The sequence below is a fragment of the Anopheles arabiensis genome, chromosome 2 (assembly GCF_016920715.1).
Source record: "Anopheles arabiensis isolate DONGOLA chromosome 2, AaraD3, whole genome shotgun sequence".
NCBI classification, from domain to species: Eukaryota; Metazoa; Arthropoda; class Insecta; order Diptera; family Culicidae; genus Anopheles; species Anopheles arabiensis.
Genome location: NC_053517.1, coordinates 71,438,031 through 71,465,254, shown reverse-complemented (window position 1 = coordinate 71,465,254; position 27,224 = coordinate 71,438,031). Strand labels below are relative to the sequence as shown.

Here is a 27,224-nt window from a genome sequence, read left to right as displayed (position 1 = left end):
AATACTTCCTGTTGCGTTTTATTAGCTTTGTCATGATCATACACAATAAATTAGTACAACATTGGACATTTTATGCCTTACAAACTAGGTCTTGTAAAAGTTTTTAAATGCAAAAATCAGTCTCCATTTTCGTTGCATGAGATGGAAGGGCTCGGATTGTTGAGTGTTTTGCTGCGTGTCTCTCTATAAATACCTAATTCCCGTCTATCCAGCACAAGTTAGACAGATACGGAACGCTAACTCTACCATATTTTGAGGCGCATCCGCTCGATGACAAACGTACAGCTCCTTGGCGGGGCTGTGAAACAGGCGTCCGACGACCCAAAACTCGACCCGTTCGCCCGATCCATGATCTTTCGGAACGGACAGCAGCATGCCCTGCTCCTTGATGGCTACCAGCGATCGTTGCGTGTTCAATTTGCTCGACTCGCGCGACAGAAGGTTGCGAAACTTTTTCGTGTTTTCAAACGTCGCGTGTATCAAGGTGCACGTTTTGCGGAACAGATTCATGATGATATCATTTTTCACGTTGGCGCCGCTAACCGTCGGTGCCAGAAAGTATCCATCGCCCACCTCGAGCTGGACGTAGTAAAATAGCAGATTTTCCAGCCCGGTCGTTAGCTGCGTCGGGATGAGCTCCGAAAATTCCTTGCACCGGTTCTCGGACAGATCCGTAATGTCGAAGCTGCTGCTCCGCTGGCTGCTGTCCATGCTTTGGCCCCAGTCGGAATTGTCGTCATCGTCCGGTTCAGGATTTTGATCCTCGCGAATCGCTTGATTTTTTATCGAGCTGGAAGCGTTCGATTCCTCGTCATGGCTGCGCACCTGCGCACGGTCCTCGTGCGGCGCTTGGTCGCCCGGCTGCTGTTTGCCCACGTTCGTCGGTATGCACTGCGGGCGCCGGTTCGAGTCGATCCAGATGCGGATGAGATTTTCGATGCCGGTCGATTTGAAGTAGCTCAGCATGTCCTGTATCTCGTCGACGTAGCGGGAAAACGATTTGCTGTGCGTCGTGTCGATCGGCACTTCCAGCACCACCACCATCAGCAGGTTGCCGATCGACACGAGCATCAGGTAGGCGTCGTTCTTCTCGTGGAACCCGTCCGCACAGTACTGCTTCGGGTAAAACTTGCGCCAGATGGCCATGTTCTTCACGTCGGTGGTGGTAAGAATTTCGAACACGCCCAAATTTTTCAACACCGTCTCAATGTCCATCATGTACTCGCCGTTCAGATGCGTACAGACCAGATGCTGCTTGTAGTACAGCGCACAACCGATGACGGTCAGCAGACAGAACAGATCGACAAAATCGTCATTCCAGTTGCGATAGTCCATCGCTTCCAGCTCGCCTAGTGCATCGTCGATGCGCAGCTGTATCTCCTTGGGAAGTGGGACAAAGTGTGCCTGGGGGAACGTTTTCTCGAACTTGTCCCAGTTCCGGTTAGCCTTGATCGAGTGGCGTATCATTTCGCACAGCTGCATCAGCTCGGTTTGCTGCTCAATCGGTCTATTAAACACGGCTGTACCGCAGCGATACAGTGCGTTTAAGAAGCGACAGATCTGTTCACTCTTCTGCTTCACCGCAAACACCGACGAGTACTTGGAGCTGAAGCCGAGCAGCAAAATCCCGTCCTCGAGCACGGTGTACGTCGTGTAGTACAGGACGTTTTTGATCTTCAAATTCGTCATTATGGACTGTTGATTAAACGATTGGTTGAAAATCGAATGCAGCGTCACGAAGCTGCCCCGGGAGTTGAACAGGTAGTTGTTCTCGCGCGTGGGATAGCAAAACTTCACATCTAGCTCATCGTTCTGCGTGTACTCCTTCGAGATGAAGATCATGCTGAAGATCAGATCGTTGTTGCTCATCGACTGGATGTCCTCCTTGTCGAACAGCGTCTCCTGGCTCTGGATCAAATCCATAAAGTTCGTAATCTTGATCTCGATCGCGTTGCTAATGTCTGGCTCGATCATTTCAAAAAAGCTAATTTTAATAATCGTCGGTATCTTGGTCGAACCTTCCAGCAGCGATTCGAAGTTGTCCACCGTAACCTGCTCGGCATCGATGGACTTTATCCAGTCCTTCGACTTGACCAGCTTGCCTTTGGCAAACACCGAATAGTCTTTGATCTTATCCACCATCAGCTTCCGGCCGTCCGGGAACAGGCTCGTCGTCAGCCCAAGTATGGTTTCGGTCAGCGGCAACACTTCCTTCAGCGGAACATTTTTCTTCGGCGCAATACTGATGATGACGTCCTTCTGGATGCCATTGATTTGCTCCTTTTTCGACGTATCGATGACGCTCACCCGGAAGAGCTTGTGTTTGCCCTTATCCTTTTGCCCGAACCGGGACAGAATGCTCTCCTTCTTGCGGATCGACAGGCGCCGATACTCGTTGCGGAAGAACAGATCATCGTCGAAGGCGGCGGGCTTCGCGTGGCAAACGAGATCAAATTTGACGAAAAACAGGGAGTTGTTTACGATGTACTGACCCCATTCGTGCGATCGCGAATCGCAGCTACTGTCGCTACAGTCGGACGATGCGTTCGACTGATCGTCCGTCCAAACTTGCGGATCTTCGTTCATTGCACTGAGTGGACAGTTTTCGTATACTGCGAATTACCAAAAAAAAAAGATAATGCATTTATCGGTGCATTGAACACAATTGTTGATAAACACATAAAAAATAAAACAAAACTAATCGGAAGTCCGATCTTGCGAGCACAGTTTGAGTTAACAAATTTGTTGACATCGTAATTGTTGACAAAAAAGTAGCAGCGTGTCAAGGTTCTTACAAGCAAAGCTGAAACGGAACTAATTGGTATCAAATATGAATATAAATAGTTGTTAAGATACAACTACTAAATCAGAGATTTTTCATCTTGGTTTTTCATTGCAAAAAAATGTATTTTCGTCATTTTTACTGAGATTTATGCTATAAAAAAGGGAAAATGAAACCATTCTCTAGCAACCGTACAGTGTGCATAGTCCAACCCCATACTGTCAAGCAAAGCTTCATTCGTTGCCGCTCTAGGCATCTCGTTCTCGAAAGCGGCTCCGAACGGTGCTGCTACGATGACGTCATAAAGCGGTACAGAGCACTGCTGTGGGTTCGACTGTGCTGCTGTGCTTGCTCCATTTTCTTCCTCGAAATAGGCAGGCAGTTCATTGTGTTTGCAAGCCACGCCAAGCTTTGCGGGAAAGTAATTTTTTGGAGAAAAGTAACAGCCATAAACAAAATAGCCGTGCAATCGTTGGTGTGATTCGATTCTCAACAAGGGTAAGTGTCAATTCACGAATAGAAAGGGTGTGTGCCTTGCCGCCGCCGTGCCACTAAATGATAAGCGGAAAATGTTCCAACCGGGACCGGGAAAGTGTGCGGGTGTGTATGTGTTCGTGCATGTGTGCATATGTGTGTGGTTGTCTACCGGGTTGTGCACGCCGTAGCAATGGCACTGCGAATAACGCGCAAGAGGTGCTCCACGGACCGTTTCTTTGCTGGCGCCGCACCAATGTCCTTTCCCCAAGCGTGAAGGAAAACGTGCACTTGAAGGTCACTGGGAACCGGTTTCTTAAGCCGGAGCGGGCACCATGGGGTGGTCCATGAACGGCGTCAAGGTCTGTCGGGACGAATCGAAAACAGGCAGTGTCGGGGTCGGGGTTTGTCGGCCGAATTTGTCCACGTTATGCAACGACGTGCCTCCCGGGTGGAAAGAGAACATTATGCTCTTGTTGTTATTCCTTCAAACCGGGCGTGCTCCGTGGTAATACGGAGAAAGTTTTCTTCCGGACACCACGGTGCTTTCTCGCGACGAAACGGTCAGCCCCCAGGCCGAAGGAAAATGGCGAAATGTGCGCGACTATTCTACAAGCCACGCACGCCCATCCGGACGGAACGCAGAACTTGTAGCCGATTCATCTATTTTCTCGATGAAAAAATTTGTCTGCGGGAAGAACGATGTGAATGGCCATTATGCGGACTCTTCTCGATTTCGATGCTCCCGAAAAAAGGTTATGTAACGCTCCGTGCTAGAATTTGGACCAAGCGCGTGCTGATGGTTCGGGAGCAGAGAGGCATTACGAAAAAAACAGGAACTGTGGGATTGACAGCAAGTGGGAATGTGGTCAATAATGATCGGGTAGTACGTTGCTTAAAAATCGCTCGGATCATCAGAATCTACCGGCTTATAACGGTACCGAGCGTACGTACTCTCTTCCAGAGACTGCCGTGCGTGCGTGTGAGCGTACGTTGTTTATTTTTTCAGCTTTTTAGTGGGTCAAATTTCGCCTTTTGGTAAAATTGGTCACGATCCCTCATCGCTCTTGGCCCCCGTCCCGAGCGAATATGTAAATGACGATCAAATATTTACGCGTGTCGTCGCTGTTTCTTGTCGAACAACAACAATGCTGCCTATGGGGATGGGGCGGCAAGTTCCTGCTCCTTTGTTCATTATGCCGCTTTAAGAGTGCGACGGTGAGAAATGGCACCCGAATATCCCGAGTCAATTGAGGAAACAGCGTGCGGACGAATAGAAATAAGTGTCAAAATTTTGGAGGTGCCCCTTCACCCAAAAAAGGCACAAAATGTGCAAAGATGCGTGTCGAGGCAATGACTCACACACTTTGCGGAGTTTTATAGAGCCGACTTCCGGAAAAATATGTGCGTGTATGTGGGCAAACAGAGATGGTAAGAGCGCGAGAGCGGCCAGCCGTATTTCAGTAACGCGTAGAAAAGACCACGACAGGCAAGGAATTATTACGAATCGATTTTCTCTCCAGTGCACGATATGCAAAGAAAATCGTTCGTTGTGAACGTAGAAATACTTGATTTGTTTATGGTTTTATTGGGGATTTTTTTGTTTGCAAGCGAATTAGACGAACCAATTCAGTTGGGAGGATGCCATTCCATTTCGTTGTTGCTTGTGTAAGAACGGCTGATAAGAAAATGCCCTCACGGCCTTCTACGAATGGGTAGCGATGCCTTTTTTCTATGTACGTCTGAAAGCCATTTGTGAATGTTATCGATAGAATGGATTGTGGCGTCTGTTTTGCAAGAAGTAGTAACGAACGTGTATTAAAACGGCGCTGTTGAGGACGTTAATAGAATTATATTTTTTATTTATTTCTATAAAAATATATAAATTTTAAAAGTAAGAATTGAAATGTTCGGGATATGGGGTCTTTAAGTGGCCTCTTTAACACATTTTTTAACGTGTTCTTTACATGTTCATGACTGCTCGCGTTTTCTGTATTACAAAAGCAAACGTCTCAGTCGTCGCTAAAAAATCTGGACTTCAAAACGGCCATCGGTATCTTGAGATGATGGATCCTCCTAACCCATGAGATCGGTTCTTAACGGTGACGAAAATAAAATCTTTGGCCAGATACAAATCAATAACCGATTAAAAAGCGAGGATGTATGGGTAGACGTTTTACATGACAGTTACATGAAGCGTGTGAAAAAAGGAAAAGAAAAACTGACGGCAATGAGTGTGTCCACCAATGGTACATACTGTGTGTTTTTTTTGTTACGGCCAAGACCACCTCTAATATGCCCACTACCGGAAAAAAAAACACAGAGATAACTAGCTACAAGCATGGCTTGGAGGGGGTAGAGTTCTGCTTGCGGCCAAACTGAAAAGGCCCATTACCCACACGCGGAGAACATCGGTTTTCGATTCCCCTTAATCGGGGCTTGGATGGGAATTGAGCTTGCTGGGGTGGTGAGGGGTGGGTGAACGGAAAAATGACGAAAAGCTGCAGCGAAAGCATTGTCGCTGGGCACCATGGAAACCGATTTGTTTTGACATCGGAGGAGAAATATCAAACATTAGCCGGCGTGTAAAAAAGATAACTACCCCCTGGTGGCGCGTTGTGCGGCGCTTTTGCTGCCAAAGACTGTTGCGGCGCGCTCGGACAGGCTGGCGGCATATGTCCCATCAATTTAGGCTATTACATACATAATAGACACCAGCGTGAATGGGTTGGGTTGGCGCTTGCAATAGTTTGATGAAAGCACCACCATCACCCACTCCACACGCGCACCACTCCTCGGTGGCGGTGTGTGGGGGGGAGACCGTGTGAGATGCTCTGGTTCGGTGGTTCGATCCACCGGGTATCATGGCGGCAGGGCCGTGGATGGTAACTTTCTTTCTATGTATTAGAACATAATGTCAGGGAAGGAAGTAAAGTGTTGGGTCAGCCAGACTGGAGAAGATCATTATGGAATGGTGAGAGGGAAAGGGGAAAGATGGAAGGAGTGAGGGGTGGTGACCAGGGTGAGGGGGGAGGGTATTCTATCATTTGTCTTCGATTGATGTTCGTGGCTACATAGGCCTGCGGAGAAGGAGGAGATAGTATTGCTTTTGCTTTATCGATGCAAATCATTCCGAAAGAGGCACATATTACGCTAATTGTGTGCTGTGCATTCGTCCGAAGGGTGGAACTGTACGGTAGGACAACAGGCAATCGAGGGATATTAAATAATGATTATTACACAATTTCACAAATGTACAAATTTCTTGGATTTTTATCAAGAGCAAGATAGAATGCTTTCTTTATCACGCATTTTGATTGCTTTCCAATTTTGTTGGTGCAAATATCATCATCATCAGCAAGAAAGTAAAATAATACAATTTATCATGCTCGTATTATTCATTATACTGTTAGAAGTAACTAATGTTCTGTGCCAATGCCTAAGATCCAAATTATCTGGCCATTACGATGTCTGTTAGTATCCTAGTAATTATGAAAATTTAATGTAAAAACCTTTTTTTTAGAACATTGTCTAATAGCGTGATGTTCTACTTTTTTTGTGTAAATTTCCTTTGCCTTTTGTGTCCATTCTTTAAAAGCCCTTTTTCTTTGCACGCGCTGAATGAAGAACGTTGCGAATTTCCGCTGCTCCTATAGCATACATTATTCACCCACGATTTGCATTGAGAATAACGATGAAACTTTGCAGCTGGCAATGCATATTTTAAAACCTTCCTACTTTGCAAAACCTAAACAGACAACCACATACCGTTTGGTTATTGATTTGCTCGTTGTAATGGTGTTTTGCAGTACATCTACTTTCTTAGGAAATAGTAAAATCTATTCGAGCTATGCTAGGGATTATGTATGAAATATTACTGCGAAAGTTTATTAAAAAATAGCACATGTATCCCCAATAAACGTAATACATGTATCCCCGATGTACGATTTTGATACGTATGTCGAATTGCGAAGTTTTCACTCAAATTATAGCTTTTTTTGTGTAATTTTTTTTGTAGGTTGTAGGTTTTAACCACTAAATTAGTTTTTGATCTGATGATGAGACATATGATGTGTCTAGTTAGTGCAATTTGCTCAAAGAAATGTAAAATTTAGAAAATCGCGTTTATCGAGTATGGGGTGTATCGGGGAATACCTGTAATGTATGTAATGAGCTAAAAATAGAAGTCTATTACAGATTTAAATGATGAATATAAAATAGAATATAGTTTAATATATCAAATTCGTTGAATTACGCAAGTTATTTGTTATCTGGTCACTGGAATTCGGCCTGAATTGGCTCTGAAATGTATTGCACATGGTTTTGTAACGCACATGGACTGTATATCAGTGACTGTATATGATTTTATTTAAATTAAAGATAAATCCATTGCGCATGAGTTATGCAACGAAACGTGTTATGCGAGATTCAGAATGCATACTCACAGTCACAATTTAACATCAAACTTATTAACTGAAGGAGATCTACATTCTTCTTCCGCGCGCGCTATGGCGAGGTTTACAGTCGACCGGCTTGATTGTCGAATGATCGTCACCACGCTTTACTAAGGGGTATTACTACGATCCTTGTGGTTGGCGAACATTACCACCAACACCACCACCAAAAGCACCATTCCATTAAAGCATCGCATCAGCTGTGTCGTCGGCAGCGGCGGCGGCTGCGGTGGTGGGTCGACAAATCGCGGCCGTGTTCGTAAAGTGCTGCGTAAGCACACCTATCTTGCGGCTGCTGCGACCTACACCTGTACCGTTGGAATTTGTGATCCCGTATAGAAGTGGAAAGTAAACGAATGCCCCACTCTTCCGGCCTTCCCACTGTGTTACCCCTTGCGCTCTGCTGAGCGCTCCGACCACCGTCTCGTGGTGGACGTGGTGGTACAGTGAAACGCACGCTGATCTCAACGAGATTGGCGTGGGCAGCGGTTTTACGATCTTGTTTGGTTGTTTTGTTTGTTTGTCGCCGGAATACGCAGACACACGTCTCTGAAGGCGACGATGGATTTTTCAGTCAGTTTCAGTGGGTCAAGTAGTACGTAAGATCACTCTCGATCGTGCGGAAGTTAGAATTTCGTTCGTGTATCGTCTTTTCGCTAAAGCGCACACCAGCAACAATTGGAGCAGGTTGCCCCGGCACACAAGGTGTATTCGGTAATGATTTATAGGAAGTATGTAACGTTAAGCTCTTCATTTTATTTTCATAATTGTTGTCCGAGGTGTGTGATGTTTGTTTTGAAGGAAAAAAAGTATAACGGAAAAACTGTTGTTTAAAAGAAATTTTAAACATTAACCCACTCCTAAGGCGCGCCATGTGTTTGCATTGTGCCCTATTTATTGCCGATGTCGTGAGCATTGGTATTGAAAAATAATATTCCATGCACAAGCACCACCACTAGCACCCGCGCAACGCTATTAGGCGACGTACGGCGATATGGTGTAGTGAAAAAAGAAAAAGAAAAATAAATTACCAGTTTCGAAGTTGTGTCTGCGCGGCGGATCGACGATGGACATCGTGGTGGCGCGGCTCTATGTGGTAATAGTTTCGTGGCATGTGTAATGATTAAGTTCTGTCCGCAAGGGGGAAAATCGCCGTAGTATTCTAGGGCTGCCCTCTCCCCCGTCTCATTTGTCCATGTAAAAGGGGTAGAACCGCGTGGAACGGATGGAGATGAGATGGATGGATGAGAGGTGGAGAAAATAGATATAGACACTTACGTGTACCAATGATGTGGCCAGTGCGATGTCTACCTAGTAAATATGTCCCTTCGATTTGATAGTCCTAGTAAATGGTGAACGAACTTCCCCTCCGTGGCTGGTGTACGGGATGATATTAGCCGTTTGCAGCATATCTTCCGCGGGCTTAGAAATTTTTATCAATAAATATGGGTCCATTGCTAGCAGCATGGTCAGTCTTACATTTCCGGTGCATCTAAATGGTTCCTGGGGTCTGGGATCCTCACAATGTGAAAGGTTCTGTGTTAGTTGTCCTTTTGTGTAGCTCTCAGTGAGCACAAATAGCAGATACCGTATCAGTGCAGGTGTACAGTGAACTCCTGTGTTGCTAGTGTGATGGCACTGTGTAAGGTTGTTTGTGAGGAAATGTTGTTTTAGTATCAGATGATCACATGATCCATCTGAATCAGTTCTATAGATCGGTCACGGTTATGGAAAATACGAATGAGGTACATATATGCTGAAAATCCATCTCCTTTACAATCATCGTCTGTGTGGCTGATTGAATTGTTATTGTTTTTGCCACCTATAAAGTTATAATCCATGAGTTATATATGATCTTCGAAAACGTTACGAATTGTCCGTAGCATTTGATAATTTTTAAGAATTAGAGAGGATCTAAGATGCTGGATTGCTTATAAGTCTGCCGGTGGTGGGGATATTGATCTCACCAATCTTAGTTTCAAACATGTTGAACAAATTTATAAGCAGTTACCAAGAATTATTTAAAGGTGTTGGTGATAAATCCCCATTTCGCTCGTAACAAGTATAACGCAGAAGCTGACTGCTGTTGGGGTTGATCACGTTTCCTTATAAGTTGATGCCTCTAAACATTGATTGTCCTGATGTAATCCACACGTGGCCCACACAAACTTAACCCCCACAGCCCCACTGGTGTAGGGTGCGAGTCGCAGTGAAATCTGGTTTAGATTTAAATTTTCAACAATCCCACTCACAGCCCTGAAGCTAGTTGTGATTGTTAACGCGTACTCTAGGTTTTGATTGCTAGGTCTTGAGCAACAACAAACAAGGCGGCAGAGCGCTAATTACCATAATCAAAGCAAAGAGTGTAACTAAAGTTGCGTCTGCGTGCGTGGTTTTGTTTTATTCCATTTTATTGCAGCCATAAAATGAAGCGTGGAAACGAAGATGCCTGCGACGGCGCAAATGAGGAGCAAGTGTCCACAGAACAGGACGGATCCAACGATGAACAGAGTTCCAAAAACAATGCTCACGCTGAAGATTCGTCTGATTCGAGCAGCAAGTCGTCTGTGAAGCGGATGCGCTCCGAGGAGCAGGAGGTTCGGTTGCTGATTCCGAGCAAGGTAAGTGATCTGAAGTATTGTAGACAAAGTTTTGTGTTTTTAAGACTGACAAGCAAATTAATTCACTTCTCATCTCTATTTTTCTTGTTTTGTCCGCTTGCATCTCTGTGCCTTGCCATCGAACCGTTGTCCTGATAATCAAGATGGCTGGAGCTATCATAGGAAAAGGAGGCCACAACATCCAAAAGCTACGGACAGAGGTATAGTTACTGACGATTATGTTTGTTTTATATATTTTCTAAAAACTAATGCGTATATCTAATTTGTTTAGTTTTGTTTACTCGTTGAACTTCATTTTGTTTTCCTCTTGTTACACTGCTTTCGACAACGGTGCGATTATTAGTTAACCAAATCTTACTCCCCATCTCAATTGTCTGTTGCAGAATGTAATAATTACGTAAAATTTTCGGTACTAAAACGTTATTTCTTGTATGGGACAAACGAAATGATGATGCACTATTTCCATGACAGAATGAGCGAATCTAGTGTTAACAGAATATAAATAGCAAAATTCTCTGCAGGTCTTTTGTATTAGCTGCGTAAATCCCACTGTAGATGATCTATTGTACACATTACATACTAACCGAGTATTATACTATTTTCCGGTTCTGTCAGCATATCTACCACCAGGGATTATAAGAACTGTAACTATTTCATTCTGGTCTCTTGTCGTTTTTGATAGTCCAAGTCCTCGATAAATTGTCAGTATGCAGTTCAGTTGGGTGCAGGACGCTTCTCGTGTTAGTGTCGAGTAACGTTTGGTTAGTTCAATCGTCTTCTGTAAACGATCCATCAGCTTTGGTTTGGACGATTGTGTTTTATACCGTTATTAGTTTGCCTCGATCGACATTCTTCTGATTCGTTTCGTGTCCTTTATTGATGTTAATAATGAATGGTTGGTTTGCAACGTAAGCCTGTATCTAAATATGATTTTTTCTTCTTTCTCCTTTCCCCCCTTCTCATATGTATTCCGTAATCTATCGATTCTCGGGTGTGTTAAACCGTTGGTACCGTGTAATTGAATTAAAAAATGACTACCCATGTTCATCTACTGCTATATTACCGCCACCAACCAAATACCACACACTGGCCCTACTACTACTACCACCACTACTATATCTTGGGGGAAAAAACATCAATACATTTGAACGCCCGCTGATATTAACAAATCGAAACGCTCTAAAAACCATACCCCTGCCAACCTGCGATGCCCGGAAACCCGAAATTGATGTCCCAACCGATGGCGATTACGGTGGTGTCTTCTGTCTCCTGGTGAAATATCCGTTGTGCACATTACACACAAAAAAAAAAAAACACACGAACACTACTTTTTTGTCGGGTACCAATCGACAATAACGTTCCTCACACCAAACACGCGCGCACCGTCTAATGGCGTGAACAATGATATACCCTATCTCGATGGTGGACGGCTTGTGTAATGTGGTGCTACATAAATTCGCTTCTGGATAACACTTGGCAATGTATTCGTTTATAACCCGTCGGTTCCACCACTATATTACGTATATCATCTGTACCGTCATGGCTCAACCCTTGCTGACTGCGCCTGCCCGATTACCTTGTGCCAACATTGCTAATCACAATCACCACGGGGTGTCTCCGGTCTCTCTGGCGTGTGTCTGTACAAAACTCTATGCTGGCAACTAAACGAACTGATCCCAAAATCGAACTCGATATGCTCACTTACTTGCCTCGCCTACCACCAACTGCCCTCTTGGTATTCCCGATCGCCCGGCATGTCAAACGCATGGGACTCAAATCGTGACTCCATAATCAATATGGCAACCACCAACCAAAACGATCGAATCTCCCATTCTAACCCCGCCAACGTTAACGAATTCACGATCATTGCCCACGGTTTGGTGAAATGGTCAACGATCGCTATGGATCGTAACCATGATTGCGCGTGGTAATCAACGAAATGTGGAACCCCAATGTAATAACTCCCGATCGTACGATGTCGATGATGGTGACGATCATCCACCGTCTTGACAACTTCACTGTTGGATCATCAACGTCCTCACACTCTGGCTTTGTTGCGGAAAATGTGCACCTTCGCTACCGACCGAATGTTATTGCTATTATTACCATTTCTGCTACCACTACTACCATTACCATCTGCTACTGCTACCACCACCAAACAACGTCACGATAAAACCGACCCTGTTGTTCCATATGTCCTGCCCCCGTGATGATCGCTCACCCGATGTGCGCCTGACTTACTCGTCTGATTGCCCGCCTGCCCGCCCGCTTACTCGTTCATCCGTTCGTGCCTGACCTGACTCGGATCATCTCTTCTGGAAAATAATATAAATTTCTACTCTCTCTCTCTCTCTCTCTCTCTCTCTCTCTCTCTCTCTTTCTCTCTTTTCCAATGGTGTTTCTTTACACACATGCATCGCTGGCCATGTGTGTGTTTCACGAACGGCGCACCGCATTCCCAACATCGTTTGATCGATCAAACCCCCAAAACAAATCGAATCGAAACCAAAAACAAACAAAAAAACACCAATCGTGTGTGTGTGTGCATATTGCCAAAACTAATGTGTGCCAAACCATAAACACTCTACGACTCTACAAACTCGTGTCTGTCGTGTGTATATGTGCCTGTGTCACTTAAATCAAACAAACCAATTAAAAAAAATACACGCACACACATACACAATCTTCTTCTGTGCGGCTGCGTGTCCTTTGTGCGCACATCATCCCCCCAAATGCGCAGTATCAAGCCCAAGTGAATGTAGGCGACTGTACTGGCCCCGAACGGTAAAGACCTCTTTCTTTTATTTTTCTCTTTATATATTCTCTAAGCAAACTGAACCACTGATCTATTACAAATAACTATCCAAGAAAATCAACAACATGATCCACAGACATCTTTTTTTACCCATACCCCATACCACCACCCGCCCATGCCGAAGAGTGTTGTTGTTGTATCAGTATCTGGTATCCCTTTTCGTTTGCAATCGTTTGTAAATGTGTAAATCTCTCATCCGCCTCTCCACCATCCACCTTTTGGTTTTACAAATTAGCATCATCCTTTTGTACATCTGTCGAGATAATATGTTCTGTTTGTAATTGTTGTACTAAAATGGTAATCAAATGTAATACAATTTTCAAACGCCACCTTCGAGAAAAGCACTCCCATTTGGAAAGGTGACAAGAATTTCAAAAAAAAAAGAAGATGAACAGCTCTCCGACCATTCCTAATTGATGCACCGGGTGTGTTACGTGTTACAGTAACTACAACAACTCTGCATCTGTTGATAACGGTAAAAAGGAAAGATGAAAGCATTAGTTACTCTTTTTCCATATAGAGGGGAAGTATTCCTCCGTCACCATTAATTAGGAATAAATGCACCTGCCACACCATGCATCTGCCGTCTTATGGAATGAGAGTGCTGTGTACACAAAGACATGGTGTGCAGTCGCCTACGATCGAGTACGATTTGTAAGGGAGCTTATGTTGTCGATCACTGGACTACATTTTGATTCCTTTCTCCGACCTTCAAATGGTAGTGCTTGCAATCGGAACTTGATAACAAAAAATTGTAGATATTATTCTGCTCAGCATATGTGTCCCTTTTTGTAAGATAAACGTATCTCCTCTAATCGACTGTTGCAATGTGGATGGTAGAGAGAGAAGAGACCCTAGAATGTATGTGTTCCTCCCTTCCTCCCCGCCCAGTATCTAATACCCAAAATTTTAATCTGTTTGTGTTCTACGTGTTTGAAGATTCACCATCAACGCTCTGGTAGAAATCCTTCTCAAAATAAGAAGTAACAACTATTATTCCACAATCCTTCTTCGTACCCGTTTCGAATTGTGTCTCCCGCTCAAAAAGGTTTCCCGAATCGATTATCGTGAAATAGCTTAAAACTACCTCCCACTATAGAAACCGATTCTTGGATCACGATTCTTTCACCTGTTTCTAGCGTTCTGTTGATCATACGTTCTAAACACACCCATCCTTGTTGAACATATATCGTACCTGCAATATCTTACGTGTGTGTGTGTGTGAGTGTTCGTTTGTTTTTCCTTTTGTTTCCCTTTCTGTGTTTGCTACTTTCGTTTTATCTTATGTATCCTCTCGATCGCTGCTGGAAGACAATAACCTTCGAATCCATATCCTGTTAATTGTTAATGAGAGTTAATAAAGAGAGTCACATCTTAGTATGAGTGTATCGTTGTTATGTTACCACCTCTACCACAGCGGCTTACGTTGTTTTTGAAAATAATATAATTATTGCTTGTTTTTGTGGATACATTAAATCGTAATGATTGTTTTTTCTTGGTCAGTAATTAAAAGAAAGACTCCTCCCACACTTCATGTACTAATTCCCAGTTAAATGCCAACATCTTCATATTAACAAATTTATAGCTTATACTATCCAAAGACCTTCCCAAATTTGCATACACAAAAGTAACAGACATCACGTGTCCGAATTCCTTTCTAAAACCACCAATCATAATTGTTTGGTTGCGCGTATAGGTGATATGTGTTTAATGTATTAAAATTAACTGACGTTTATTAAAAAAAAATATCTCTCATCATCACTATCCCCACTTTTCTGTTGCCTTGAAATCCGTTCGAGGAACGCAAATTCCCGCAAGAGTTCCCTATCACACACACACACTCATGTTGTAAAGTTTGAGCCAAGTAAGCTTCCTTAAATGATTGAAAACATTGTAGCCTTAGCAAGGTGGGATACAATTTAAAAATGAAATACACACAATTATAAAATCTTTTTCTTTTTTTTGCATACTTAAAAAAATGACATGATGTCAGGATAGTTTTTTTCGTAAAATTTGTAACATGTTTTCTTATGAAATGCGCAATGATGCTACACATGAACCTTCTTGCCGGTCAAGACGCAGCATAATTTGTTTGTTTCCATACAACTATACACTAATGTACCTTTGCGACATATTGTGATCGTGATTATTGTTGTTGTACATGTTGCTAACGCAAACCTATTGTACTTGTATACTCTCCTATCCATACCAGCTGCAATGTGAATGCATTTATGTTTAATGAATTGTGGCTTTTTATCTTTCTCGGTCGTTGTATTTACAGTGTGCTTACCATTGGTGGCGATATGGAGACGGTGACGAAAGTAGTGAAGGATGTGATGAAGCATCTTGATCGGGTGAGTAAACCTACCTGTATAAGAACTCCTATAAGAATAAAACATACGTATTCCTATTAGAAAGTCCGAGAACAGGAGAAAACGGGTTTGGTCGTTAATGCATTGTATAGTTGTGACAAGAGTGTAACTGTATAATGCGCCTTCTATTCGTGTCACATTCTAGAGTGAAAGGAAATGTATAACCTTTTTTTCGAATTCAACTTTATCGTTTTAACTAAACCACAGCCGCCCCGAGTATATATACCAACGTGCGGTTCGTCCAATTGGTATCGCGTGTTGTCCGTAATTACAAGTTTAAATTTTCATAAAGTGCATGGCGTCGGATTGTCTATACGTGGTAGACGGGTCCAGCCGTACCCTGTATTTACACTCATTTGGTTCGTGTTGTTGATTTGTTTGTGGCAAGTAGTGCGTTTTTTTTGTTGTACGTTTTGACTGTACGCTTTTGATACTGATGTCTACGTTTTTCACGCCAGAAGCTGGCGCAGAAGAGCTGGTGTGTTTTTCAGCCTTTGGTTTCTCTTACCACGATGTGGCGAGTTGTGAAGTCCTTTTAGAGTACTCGTGCCGGACATTGGCTGGTTAATCGGCGCCAGTCGTTGATAATAGGTTAACATTGTGTATGCACCAAAGCATATCAGTCTTGTTTTTTACAAATACAGCACAACGAATAGGTTTTTTTTTCCTCGATGTAGTCTAAGAATGATTTTTTACATTTCTTCTTAATATTTTTCTAATTCGTGTTATCCTTTTTCTTGTCCCATTTTCCATGTCCTCGATCGCACCCCGATCGAACTAGGCCGGCGATAATGAGTACGAGTTGAGAATACTGATTCATCTCAGCCTGGCAGGATGCGTCATCGGCCGCGGTGGAAGCAAAATAAAGGAGATCAAGGATGTAAGTACACCACACCAGCATTAAAAATTAAAGCAAAATTAAATGTCGAACTCGTACGCGCCCGCTCGTGCAGTACGTTCATCCTGGGCGCACTTTACCGCCTCTTAAAATGTGGCGCATGTCGCGAACCGCCTGCATAATTTATCATCCAGCGTAGGATAAATTATGAATTCTAAGTCAACAGTTTAAGCACCGTCGAATGTGTGCTGTGTTTACTCCTCGCGCTCTCCTGTGTGCCCCTGTGCCACAGTGGTGACAGTTATCATTGCTTTGTTACGCCAGTGTCTTAGTTGCGGTAGTTTGCCAACCGTGATCTGTTTTTTTCTTCTTCTTTTTCTTGCCGTTTATTCGGTGATGCTAAAATGGGTTCCATGTTTGCATAATTGTTTGTGTGTGTGTGTACTCAGCTCGGAATCCTTTTGGTACACTACACCTAGGTTTAACTTCGCTGCATCTTTTGCTTTGGGAAGCAAATGTATGGGGTGTCGCTATAGTTGCGTGTAAGCCAATTTCCATACCAATATGACGTCAGTGCATCGCAGTGCTCGCATTCATTGCGCTAAAACGTTGAACACACATGAGCAAGAAAAAAAAACACACGCACACAAGGAAAGAGAAGTCCTTCCAATGCGCACAGTTTGGCGAAAATATATCTCTAGGAATTGGGAAATTGTAGCCATCATCACATCCGCGTCATCGTCGGCACACCACCGTACGTCGCGTGTTCGATGCAGGGTTATGCGCGCCACCGAGGTGCCACGGTGGTAAGATTTTACACCGGGGAAAAGAAATCGCTGGTCGGAAAAGCGTTCGCCTGGCGAGAGCGCTCGAAATGATCGACAGCGAGCAGCGGTTGGACCGACCGGTGGTGCGATGGTGAAGGAGCGGGGAGATATTTCTGTCTGCAGTGAGCGCATTTAATGGCGCCAGCAGTATGTGTTGGTTAGCTGCGTAATGCTGCTTTGGCCACAAACTAGCAGCAGCAGCAGCGGCAGCAGAGGCCCGGAGGGGAGGGTTCGGTCGGTTCGCCGTTTCGTAGCGTGCCCAGGCGACGGGGTCGGTACGTGTAATCCTGTGGCAGAACAGATGACAAAAGCAAATCGTTATTAAGATACGCACGGAACCGTGACGCAGGCGGGCGGGCAGCATTGTTGGGATGTGTTGTGCGGGGCGTAATCGGCGATTGCATGTAGTAGTAAACGTTGCACCGCCACGCACACGCACACTCTCTTCACGTACCGGGACCCTTTTCCCGGCCTTGCGTGTGTGTGTTTGTGTATGTGGTACTCATAACCGCGCCCGACATATCCTTGCGCGCGGGCACGCAACTGGAGATCGTAGGGAAGTTGCAGACTCGGTTAACCACGGCTACCAGAAGGCGCCTACTAGTGGTTGGGCTATGACCTGCTTTAGCTGTGCGTCACTCCTCCATTACCTTCGTTCGTTGCCTTCTTTACCCCTTTGCTCCTCGCGCACGCATGCAAGCTGGAAACTATTTTGAGCGTTTCATGGAAATAATTATGACTCCTAACCACTGGTTATAATGAGAGCAGTGCACATTTGCTTCACTCCCATGCTGTGTGTGTGTGTTTCAAGTTCTTTTGGTGTCCACATCGGGGGAGCAACCAAATGGGAAAAGGGGCCTGTAGATCTGAAATGTAGGGTAATTATTGTACCGTTTTCAGGCGACATATACTACTCGCCGCACACACTGCTTGTCCGTATGTCCTTGTCTTGCGGTTTTCCCGATGTCATGTGGAGTTGATGTGGGGAGTAATGAACGATTGTATGTGGTCTGCGTGGCGGCAAACTGTTTTCCATTTTCTATTTTAACTTGTATTACATTCGTTTAGGTAAATTGTAACGTGTGCGGAGAAATATCCACGTGTACGTATGTGGTAGCAAATCGTCAAATATGTTTAAAGCACCGTTCCAAAGGCGATGGAGTGCATTTTATTTGGTATGATGATTTAGAAGAATGGTTTATTTCATTTTTTTCTGTTTGATTCAACAAAATTTGTGAAATTTTTACACTTTGGTACTGAATATCTGAGCAGTTGGTCCGTTCTCTGGAAAGCAAGCAGGCAAGGCATGCAAAGACGGCTGGCAAAGGATCTTTTTGTATTAATTTCTTGCTACCATATGGAAGCGCACGGTTGTAGCAGGGTATGTGCTGCAGGCAGGTGCTAGCCACAAACGTGTACAAAAATACAATCCTCCTGAACAGCGAGAGAAAGAGAGCGAACGCAAGTGAAAGAGAGTGAGAGGTCGTCTATTGATTGATTGTAGAAAATGAGCCCTAAGGTCCGGCAAAAGCAACAGCAACAGCAGCAGCGGGAAGAAGTTACGGGTGTGCCAGCTGCACCATCATCGCACCAGGTACACCGGGAGGAATCGTACTGTAAGGAAGCGTTACAGACCGCACCGAGAAGAACGGCGGGAAGAAGCGTATGTTGGTTTTTGAACGCGGACACGGCCGAGGTCGTCGCAGCGGCAGTTGTTCGTTGTACCACCATGGGTTCATTGTCAGCGAGAGTGACGAGGTTTTTGGGAAGGTATGACGGGGGAGAGACGACCGGGCCGCGGGGTGAGGCAGTATTTCTACACAAAGAAGAAGGCAAAAAGGATCTTCTGAGAAAGGGGCAGAAAGCATCTACCAAGACGGCGGCGGGTAGGATGATGATGTACGCTGTCACGTGCCTGCCTCTGTATGCGTGCACGTGTACGTGGATGAAAAACCACGTTTTTTGGGAGCGCGCGAGAGCGGCAATCTTTGGCAAGATATACAGTCAGTCAGAGAAGAGCGCAACCAACATCGATAGAAAAAAGAGAATCTTTGTATGTGTGCAGGCGTGTGTGTGTGCATATGCGCTACGGTGCGTGGCAGCTGGAGTGCTCTGACGGGTGAAGACGAAAAGTAGATTGGAAAAGGACACTGCATTCCCTGCTTTTGGAACCAGATGCTCGCGAGGAACAAGCAAAGGTAGATAAAGAGAGTGTGTGAGTGTTAGAGAGAGAGAGTGGCCTACTACGCACGGATAGGGATGATTGGGAGACGCAAACGAGAGGAGTGTTAAGGCATGCGCAACAGCTTTCTGCTCAGTGGACACGTTTCTCGTCATTCAGTTGGCACCGAACAGTTGCCGTTCGAGGAACTACGAAGTTTGGCCCGGCTTCTCCCGATTGATTTCTCGTCCTGCATACCGCTTCTGCCTTCCCTCCTCCCTCCGTTGATGGTGGTGAAGTTCTTTTTTTCTGTTTCGTCAAAATATCCTTAGTCGTACTGTGTGTGTGCAGTGGCTAGCCAGCGATAGGGCAAAAGTTTTAGTTGACATTTCGTGGAAAAGAAGTCCCCGTGGTGCTCACTTCCTCGTGGTGCTCGGCAAGTAATCGGTAGCAATCGCACGAGCGAGAATATTAAACTGTGCCGCATAGAAAGCAAATGAACGGTTTGACAAGCTGCACAGGATGGTTGTTCTATCCAATTTAAGTTTGTTAACTAAATTTGATGAAGAGTAATTCGCGACCGTCCACACTAAACTGCGGCGGAAGGTTCCTAGAGTGCGTTGTGCGTGTGTATGTGTGAGTGCGCGCGCGCTTTCCCTTCGCTGGATTGTCCTGTCTGACTGTGACTGCCTCGGTTGTGGGTCACCTAGGTGGTGCTTTGTTTTCGGTACTTCCTGTTGCGGTGTATTGAACAAAGAAATATTTCAATTTGTCTCGTCGGAGAGCAAGCAAATGATGTTCCCCGTTGGAGAGTCGGCAGTAGCAGCACCGTCGTGTTTCACTGTGCCGAAGGGAAGCGATGCGCCGCACAGAAGGAAAAAGGCGAGCAGGAAACACTCACTTCTTCGGCCTGTACTGCTGTCCGTCAGTAGTAACAGCTCAACACGATGGTGGTAAGCCCGATTTTCAATACAAATCTTATCTAATGGTAATGGTCAAACAATTGAAATACCTACAGTAGCTGCTTTTCACTTTACCGCCCTTTGGTACAACGTATGGTACGCGAACGGTGTGACCAGGATGTTTCTGCTTAAACCTCGATCCTTGTCCGAAGAAGGATTAGAAGAGGATTTGTATTAATTCCTCCCCCCTTAGCAAACCCTCACGGCTCCGGCCCTTCTGCAACGCACACAAACACATACAAATATTTTCACACACACACTCTACCCCACATTGTCTCTGGTGTGTATGTGGTGTGTGCGTGTGTGTATGGAAAGCAGCAGAAGAAGAGACATTAGATCGATAAAAAGTGTTAAATCCGCCCGAATCCTTAGTTGTGTTTCCGGCTCTGTGCACGGTGCACCAAATTTGGGTGGTCGTAGTGGGGAGGGGGCTTCAAATCGTCCACTATCCCACTCACAACACAAAACGTGTACGAGCGGCACTTGTAATGATGCTCACAACCGGGGGGTGGGGAGGCTCTCGGTGGTCGATTTATTTCTCGGCTCTCCGGTGGGGACGAGGATGGTAAATTACAAAACGATTGTTTGATGACATTTAAATCACTCCGCGAGGGGGTTCGATCGAGATCTCGTTTGGGAAGAATTTTAAAATCATTTTAACTGGCTTTCGAAAGGCTCTGTTACGGTTTAAGCTATCGGCATTTCTCATACTGCTGAGGGCGCCTTTTGGGTGCCTGTATTAGGCGAGAATAGGCCAAAATGGAAGGATAAAGATAATACAGGAAAAATAGAGTATTGGAAAAGAAAAGCATCCACAAAAAAGAAGGGCTGATGAAACCTTTTTCTCTGCGAGCGGCTGATACTGTCGGTTTTGGTTACCAGCTGTCTTTTTTGGAGTAAGCAATGAACACGGGTTTTTTATGTGTGTGTTCTTTCTCCTTTTTCTTACGGACTCGGTAGCACCTTTGTATGTGTGTGTGTGTTTGTGTGGCTATGTGGAGCATTAAATTTTGTTCATCCTTCTCAGGTTCACATCTGCCTCGTCATCGTCACGGTGTTTTCAGCAGCGGGATCGTAATTTTAGTGTGTTTCGGTTGTCCCCTGTTGCGTGTAATGTCACCTTTTTCCGTTCTTTTCTTCCCTTCCTTTCCCACGTAGTACAACACATCATTTAATATCTAGTTCGCCCGCATCTTTTTCCTTTCCTTCTATCAATGATGCAAGGGAACTACAACAGATTCGTACGGAGAATGTGTAAGAATCTTCAGTTCGCACTACGACACGGCACAAGAAATGCCGAAACGAAGGTGTGTAAAGTGGTGAAAATTCTAATGAATTTAATGTCTGCCATTTCGTTCCCTTGCTTGTTGCCCATGAATGTGTTTGATCTGTCAGTCAAATAGAAGCCTAGGGTTCGATCCCCAGGGTTCGTGGCTCGAATAGCCGACCAAGGTGTGTGTGTCTGAAATAATTATTATTTTGTTCTTTTCTTTCCATTTTTGCTAGCATGTTGTTTTCTTAACGTTACATCCCGGTACAGCTGCTGAGCGCGCTCGGTTTTTTGTTGTTTCTGTTATCCTTTTTGCTTCTTTCCCTTTCTTCTCTGTTCCGTGTCTCTGCTATGCCACATCCGTTAGTTTTACGTCTGACTCTTTTCTTCATCGCATTCTTGCACTTCCTGTACGGGAACGGCAGCGAACCATTTCTGTTTTTTTTAAATCATTCTTCCTTCTGCTTCGTGTTCAGTTGTTAATTCGGAGAGCTAAATTGCTGCTGCGCGCCACATAGGCGCGCAGATGGTGCAAACGCGTTTCCTGACGATGCCGTTCACCACACGACGACGACGACGACGTCGTCGACACGATACGCACACAGGAAATAGTTCGAAACAACGGTAGAAAGGAGAAGCATGGTGCTCTACGACTGGCTGTAATGGTGCCATCGCTCTCTCATTATTGGGGGAAAAAGGAATTAAAAATGGATTTGCATTCGTTGAAGCTGGTGCGCTGATGAACAGACCGGTTGCATGAGAGGAGGAAGCGCATTTGGCATAAGTGCGAAAACCGTGGCAATTTGCGCGCGCAATTCGTCCTTTGTAAGCCCAAAGTCCAAAACACAATGCTGCCTGGCAGCATGCGTTGGAAGGGGAAATGCAAATGGGTAGAGGGAATGGATCCTGATCGTGTCGTGTGATCAGGGGAACCAGTTGGAAATTATTCATCGTGGTGTATTTGCGTCTTTTTCGCGTTGCTGCTTCTTCGCCCTGAAGGTGTTTTCTTATTACGTATCCTTGTGCCAAATACACCAAATAGACAAGAAAACCAACCAAAAAAAGGGGGGGGGGGAGTTTACAACTGTCAGGGGGAAATGAGGGTAGAATGGGCATGTTCTTTGTTCCATGAAGAAACAGATGTTCAATATCTTCTTTGGTCAGCTAATTGGCTTTCTCAATAGAAGTTTGGTGTGTTCTATCGTTTACGAACAACGCATCGTTGAGCTAAATGAACTTGTGGCGAACGTAAACAACAATTTCCCGTACAATTTTCTATTGAACAATTAAAATGAATTATCGTTTAAGCATTATTTTGCATTCTTATCATATTGTATGAGGAAAACAAACCATTTCCATCCATCTTCAGTTTAAAACTTCCTCGCTAATTATATGTTTGTTTATTTCTTTTATTTCATTTCTTTACAGGAAATCGGCTGCCGGTTGAAAATCTTCTCTAACATACCACCGCAAAGCACAGACCGCATTGCCCAGGTGATAGGCAGCGAGGAGCAGTGTCTGAAAACGCTGAACGAGATCATCAAACTGATCAAGGGCACACCGATCAAGGGCCCGGTGCATAACTATGATCCGCACAACTACGACGACATGTACGCGGACGAGTACGGCGGCTACGGTGTCGGTGGGGGCGGCGGCGGTGGCAGCGGTGCCTTCCGTAACGGTGGCCGCAATGCTGGCGGTGCGGCACCCGGCAGCGGTTACGATCGGCGCGGCGGCGGTGGGGGCGATCGGTACGAAGATCGTGGCCGCGCCAACCGCGGTGGCGGCTACGATCGCGGCAACGATCGGGCGAACCGTGGTGCCGGGGCCGGTGTGGGCGGAGGCGGCGGCGGCGGGATGAGGTAGGGTGTTGCTAGTGGCGCGCGGTGCGGTGGGGGTGTGTGCGTGAGAGTGCAGCTGGTTTATGTTTTGCCCTCTGCCCTTTCTTTCCCTTCCCTAGGGACAGGGATTACATTAACCCGTGGGCTAATCCCATCAACGGCAATAATATGGGTGGCAGCTTTGGCGGTGGCAACAGTCTAGCGCTCAGCAATCTCGGCAGCTTGAATCTGGGCGGCGCGGGCGGCAACCTCGGCAACGGCAGCCTGGGAAGCTTCGGCGGCGGCAACAACGGTGCTATGGATAACAAAACCTCAACGCAGGTCACAATACCCAAAGATGTAAGTGAGGCAGGATGGGAGATGGGGTTGGTATTAGGACAAGCTTTAATGTCATTATTATCTCCTGTGTACATTCGCAGCTTGCTGGTGCCATTATCGGCAAGGGAGGTGGCCGAATACGTCGCATTCGGAATGAGTCGAACGCTTTCATCCAGATCGACGAAGCCTTGCCCGGGTCGAACGATCGGATCATCACGATTACCGGCACACCGAAGGAAATTCAGGCGGCGCAATATATGCTACAGCAAAGGTAAATAGAGAACACAATCGCCTTCTACTACTCGCTCATTCGTACATGTATTTTTAAGGGTGTGTATCGGTGTTTTTGCACGAATAATGTTAAGTTGGTGCTTTTAATATGAAAAAAAAAAACGATTAAGACATGAAACCCCAAGACAACGGAGATAGCTATCACACATCAGTTATAACCAAAAAACATCATCTTCATTAGCCTCCTATGTGTGTGTTATCGCTTGTTTTAACCCCATCGCGCCATCGTCAACTGGGACCGCATCTCGAACATCCTCTGCTGCCATGGCAAAACATTGTATGGAAGACTAGTGATTTTGTTGTTTGGCTTATGATACTAACAATAAATCTCTCGTCTTTCTACAAAGTTTGCCCCTCGCTACCGAATATAACCGTTCATCTGACTCTTATTACTAACACCACTCTCATGGATTGGTCTCATTCGCACGGGTTGTGCTTGTTTGACTGAATGTGTGTTGTGTGACGCGCTGTGCCATATATACTTAAATCATTACCAAATTGTCTTAATGTGCATGCTTTGTTCAGAAAGAGAGAATTTTAGTATAACAACCCTTTCCTTTTTCTTTGTTTTTCTCTTTTTGTAGCGTTCGCGAAAACTTGAGTGGCGCTGGATCAGGTGGTTTCAATCGCAACTAAATAAATGGTGGTGCAATCTGAACAGTGTGTGCATGTGCGCGCGTAATCCAGCTCGAGCGCTCGTCCGCGTTCCCGCCAGCATGTTGAAGAATGTAACATTGTTTTAAGTACGTAAGAAATATTGCGAACTTTTAGACATGGTTTAGGACAGAGGTTGGAAAAGAACATTAAGCAAGCCTAGTCTTCTTCTCCTAAGCGGGGGCGCGCGTGTTTTGTCAGCAACAGAAAGAAAACAGCATGGAGGGTAGAACTACTACAAGAAGTGTATGCTTTTACTGTTTAACTACAATAGATTTTATCTCAATAGCAGCAGTAGCAGCGGCAAACAGGCGCGAAAATCCCCTAAATAAGAGCATTTTTACATTTGATAACTGTGTACGGTACGGTACGGTCATTCTACGGTGTAGTATAAGCATTTCATTTGCCTTTGATGTCCTTCCGCTACACTTTTTACTTAACGGAAAGCAGAGAAGATCACTGTTATCATGGCAAAAAACAGTTCTTTTCAATAACTACAGTCAGCCACCATTCGGCTTCACTATTTCACTATTTCTTAATCATGTCCCTATCGTGACAATGCTATTATATGTCGCGCTTTTGCTAGGATGCTGATGTGCTTGTAGGTTGTGTGGGGAGTGGGACGACCATAGGAAATATGATTTTACCTAGTGCATCACTAGCGAACCATTACACTGGTTCCGCGCATTATTGATAATACGGGCATTTTCTTACAGATTAGTGCATCGCATCGGCAGTTTAAAAACCGGCAGGGTAATATAGTTTAGTCTTTACGTTCATCCTTAGTTTCAGCGTCGTCTTTTGCAGTCAGAATGGAATAGAGAGAAAGAGAGAGAAGGAGAGAATTTTACTGTTACTTACTATTCCTCCCAGTAATGCTCAGCGAGCGCGCTGGATGATGGATATTTGTGAATCCATGAAAAGGAAACATTTTTGTCCTCTGAAACATACAAAAACTAAACACACATACACACAGGTACGCCAAGTGTCTTTTTTGAACCAGCGAAATTCCCAGTAATCTCATGAATTAAATAAAATCGAAATAAAAAGCGCAATCGCTGCAATTAAGTCGTGTAGGCCTTCAAGATTACGCTAATCCTCCGACCCTATTCAATACATCTAAACAACAACTCGCTAACAAGAGTTAGTAGGAAGCCAAAACCGCATTTTCTACCGATTTGCTCCCTCTTTCTGCTCCCAAATATAGTACGTGCATCATATGTCCAGTGTGTAGAATAGATGTAACGAGATGAAGTGAAGGGGGGGCAGTTACGACCCCAATCCCCGAGTGCATTTTTTGACCACAGTATGTTCTACTTCCATTTACGATAAGAGATGATGAACTTAACCGTATAATCAACCATCCAACCAGCCATCCAATGAACCAAAACAGCGGCTCTCACACACTCGACAAATGCACACTTAACTACTCACAAAATATTACACACATTTACCTATTTTCCAGGCTCCGTTCTCGGGGGCTTGGGAAGAGTATGTGTGTGTGTTCTTTTAATAATAACCAGTACGATTTCATCTCTTAAAACAACGTCTTTGTGTGTGCGTGTGAGTGTATGTGTCGCCGCGTGTCAGTCAGTGTGTGAGATTAGGAAAGCATAGGCAATACAGCGAAAATAAAATAAAATAAAAAATCGCGCCATTACACAGTTACATTCAATTGTAGTTGAATACATACAACTCTCACTCTCTCTCTCTCACCCAACCAAGCATACCAAATGTATTGAAAGTGCTCTAAAACTCTATGCGCTGTTATTAGCGATAGAACAAAAACAAAACCGTAATGCAAGAAAATATATATATTAGACGGGGTAATAAGAAGCAAACGTGGTCTTTTATGAGGTTCTGGACACAGGAGAATGGTGTATTATTGAAAAGTTTGAAATGAGAAATGAGAGCATGAGAAAAGGAAGAACACACAAACTCGCGAAAAGAGAGCGTGTGTGTGTGCGCGCGCGCTTTACATTGCGCCAAGTCATCTACATACATGAACCATTGTTTTGAAACCGACAGACTAAGAAGTGTGGACGCAAAAACACGAATTGTGTAGTATTAAAAATATATAAATAGAGGAGATCATCTTGTTGTTCAATCTTTTTTATCTGTTTTCTTGTATGGGTGCATGATTCGAAAGGATAATGTGAGAATAATGACTAAATTTGAATCTCAAATATAGAAAAGGTTCCTTCAAACTGCTAGAAATGTACTTTCTAGTAAAAATACAGTGGAACTAAAGTGAATAAAACACGATATATTGTTTGATGAAGTGTGAATGTGTATTAGTTAATGAAGTGTGTGTATTTAAAAATAACAACTTAAACAGAAGCTTAAAGAGTTTCTCGTAATTTTGTGACACTTTCTTGACTTCTTTCGTATTAGCACCCTTTTTGTACAGGCTTATTGGGAGTCTAATTGGAATTTAAAATTTGCTTGTTCAAAAGGGTGAGTCAGGAAAATGTCACATTAGAACATCTGAATGTATCTGACCACACGACCATTCATATAGTACAGAGCATCTGAAAACCCATG

At 44.5% G+C, this 27,224-nt stretch overlaps 2 protein-coding genes across 6 annotated transcripts; one reads left to right on the top strand and one right to left on the bottom strand.

Annotated features, from left to right (window-relative positions):
* Positions 1 to 2: 2 nt before the first annotated feature.
* Positions 3 to 2,745, bottom strand: LOC120900839 (protein inturned). The gene has a single exon (XM_040308348.1). The coding sequence runs from the start codon at positions 2,584 to 2,586 to the stop codon at positions 205 to 207; it is 2,382 nt and encodes a 793-aa protein (XP_040164282.1). The 5' UTR covers positions 2,587 to 2,745; the 3' UTR covers positions 3 to 204.
* Positions 2,746 to 3,126: 381 nt separating this feature from the next.
* On the top strand, positions 3,127 to 26,787 carry LOC120902124 (heterogeneous nuclear ribonucleoprotein K homolog). Of its 5 annotated transcripts, none has more exons than XM_040310661.1 (10): positions 3,127 to 3,280; positions 10,130 to 10,331; positions 10,475 to 10,531; positions 13,072 to 13,115; positions 15,428 to 15,500; positions 16,300 to 16,398; positions 23,005 to 23,438; positions 23,537 to 23,756; positions 23,837 to 24,006; positions 24,611 to 26,787. In XM_040310661.1, the coding sequence occupies exons 2-10, from the start codon at positions 10,137 to 10,139 to the stop codon at positions 24,660 to 24,662; spliced, it is 1,344 nt and encodes a 447-aa protein (XP_040166595.1). In that variant the 5' UTR covers positions 3,127 to 3,280; positions 10,130 to 10,136; the 3' UTR covers positions 24,663 to 26,787. The 5 variants fall into 5 exon arrangements, with proteins under 5 accessions (XP_040166595.1, XP_040166602.1, XP_040166608.1 ...); XM_040310668.1 differs by lacking the exon at positions 3,127 to 3,280 and adding an exon at positions 8,285 to 8,424; XM_040310674.1 differs by lacking the exon at positions 3,127 to 3,280 and adding an exon at positions 8,285 to 8,441 and having other exon boundaries at positions 23,597 to 23,756.
* The last annotated feature ends 437 nt before the right edge of the window (positions 26,788 to 27,224 follow it).

Excerpts from the sequence above, each read along its gene's own strand:
- LOC120900839 (XM_040308348.1), bottom strand. The coding sequence starts at position 2,586 with ATGAACGAAGATCCGCAAGTTTGGACGGACGATCAGTCGAACGCATCG.
- LOC120902124 (XM_040310641.1), top strand. Across the intron at positions 23,757-23,836 it reads AGGTCACAATACCCAAAGAT|CTTGCTGGTGCCATTATCGG; the intron begins GTAAGTGAGGCA and ends GTACATTCGCAG. Across the intron at positions 24,007-24,610 it reads CAATATATGCTACAGCAAAG|CGTTCGCGAAAACTTGAGTG; the intron begins GTAAATAGAGAA and ends CTCTTTTTGTAG.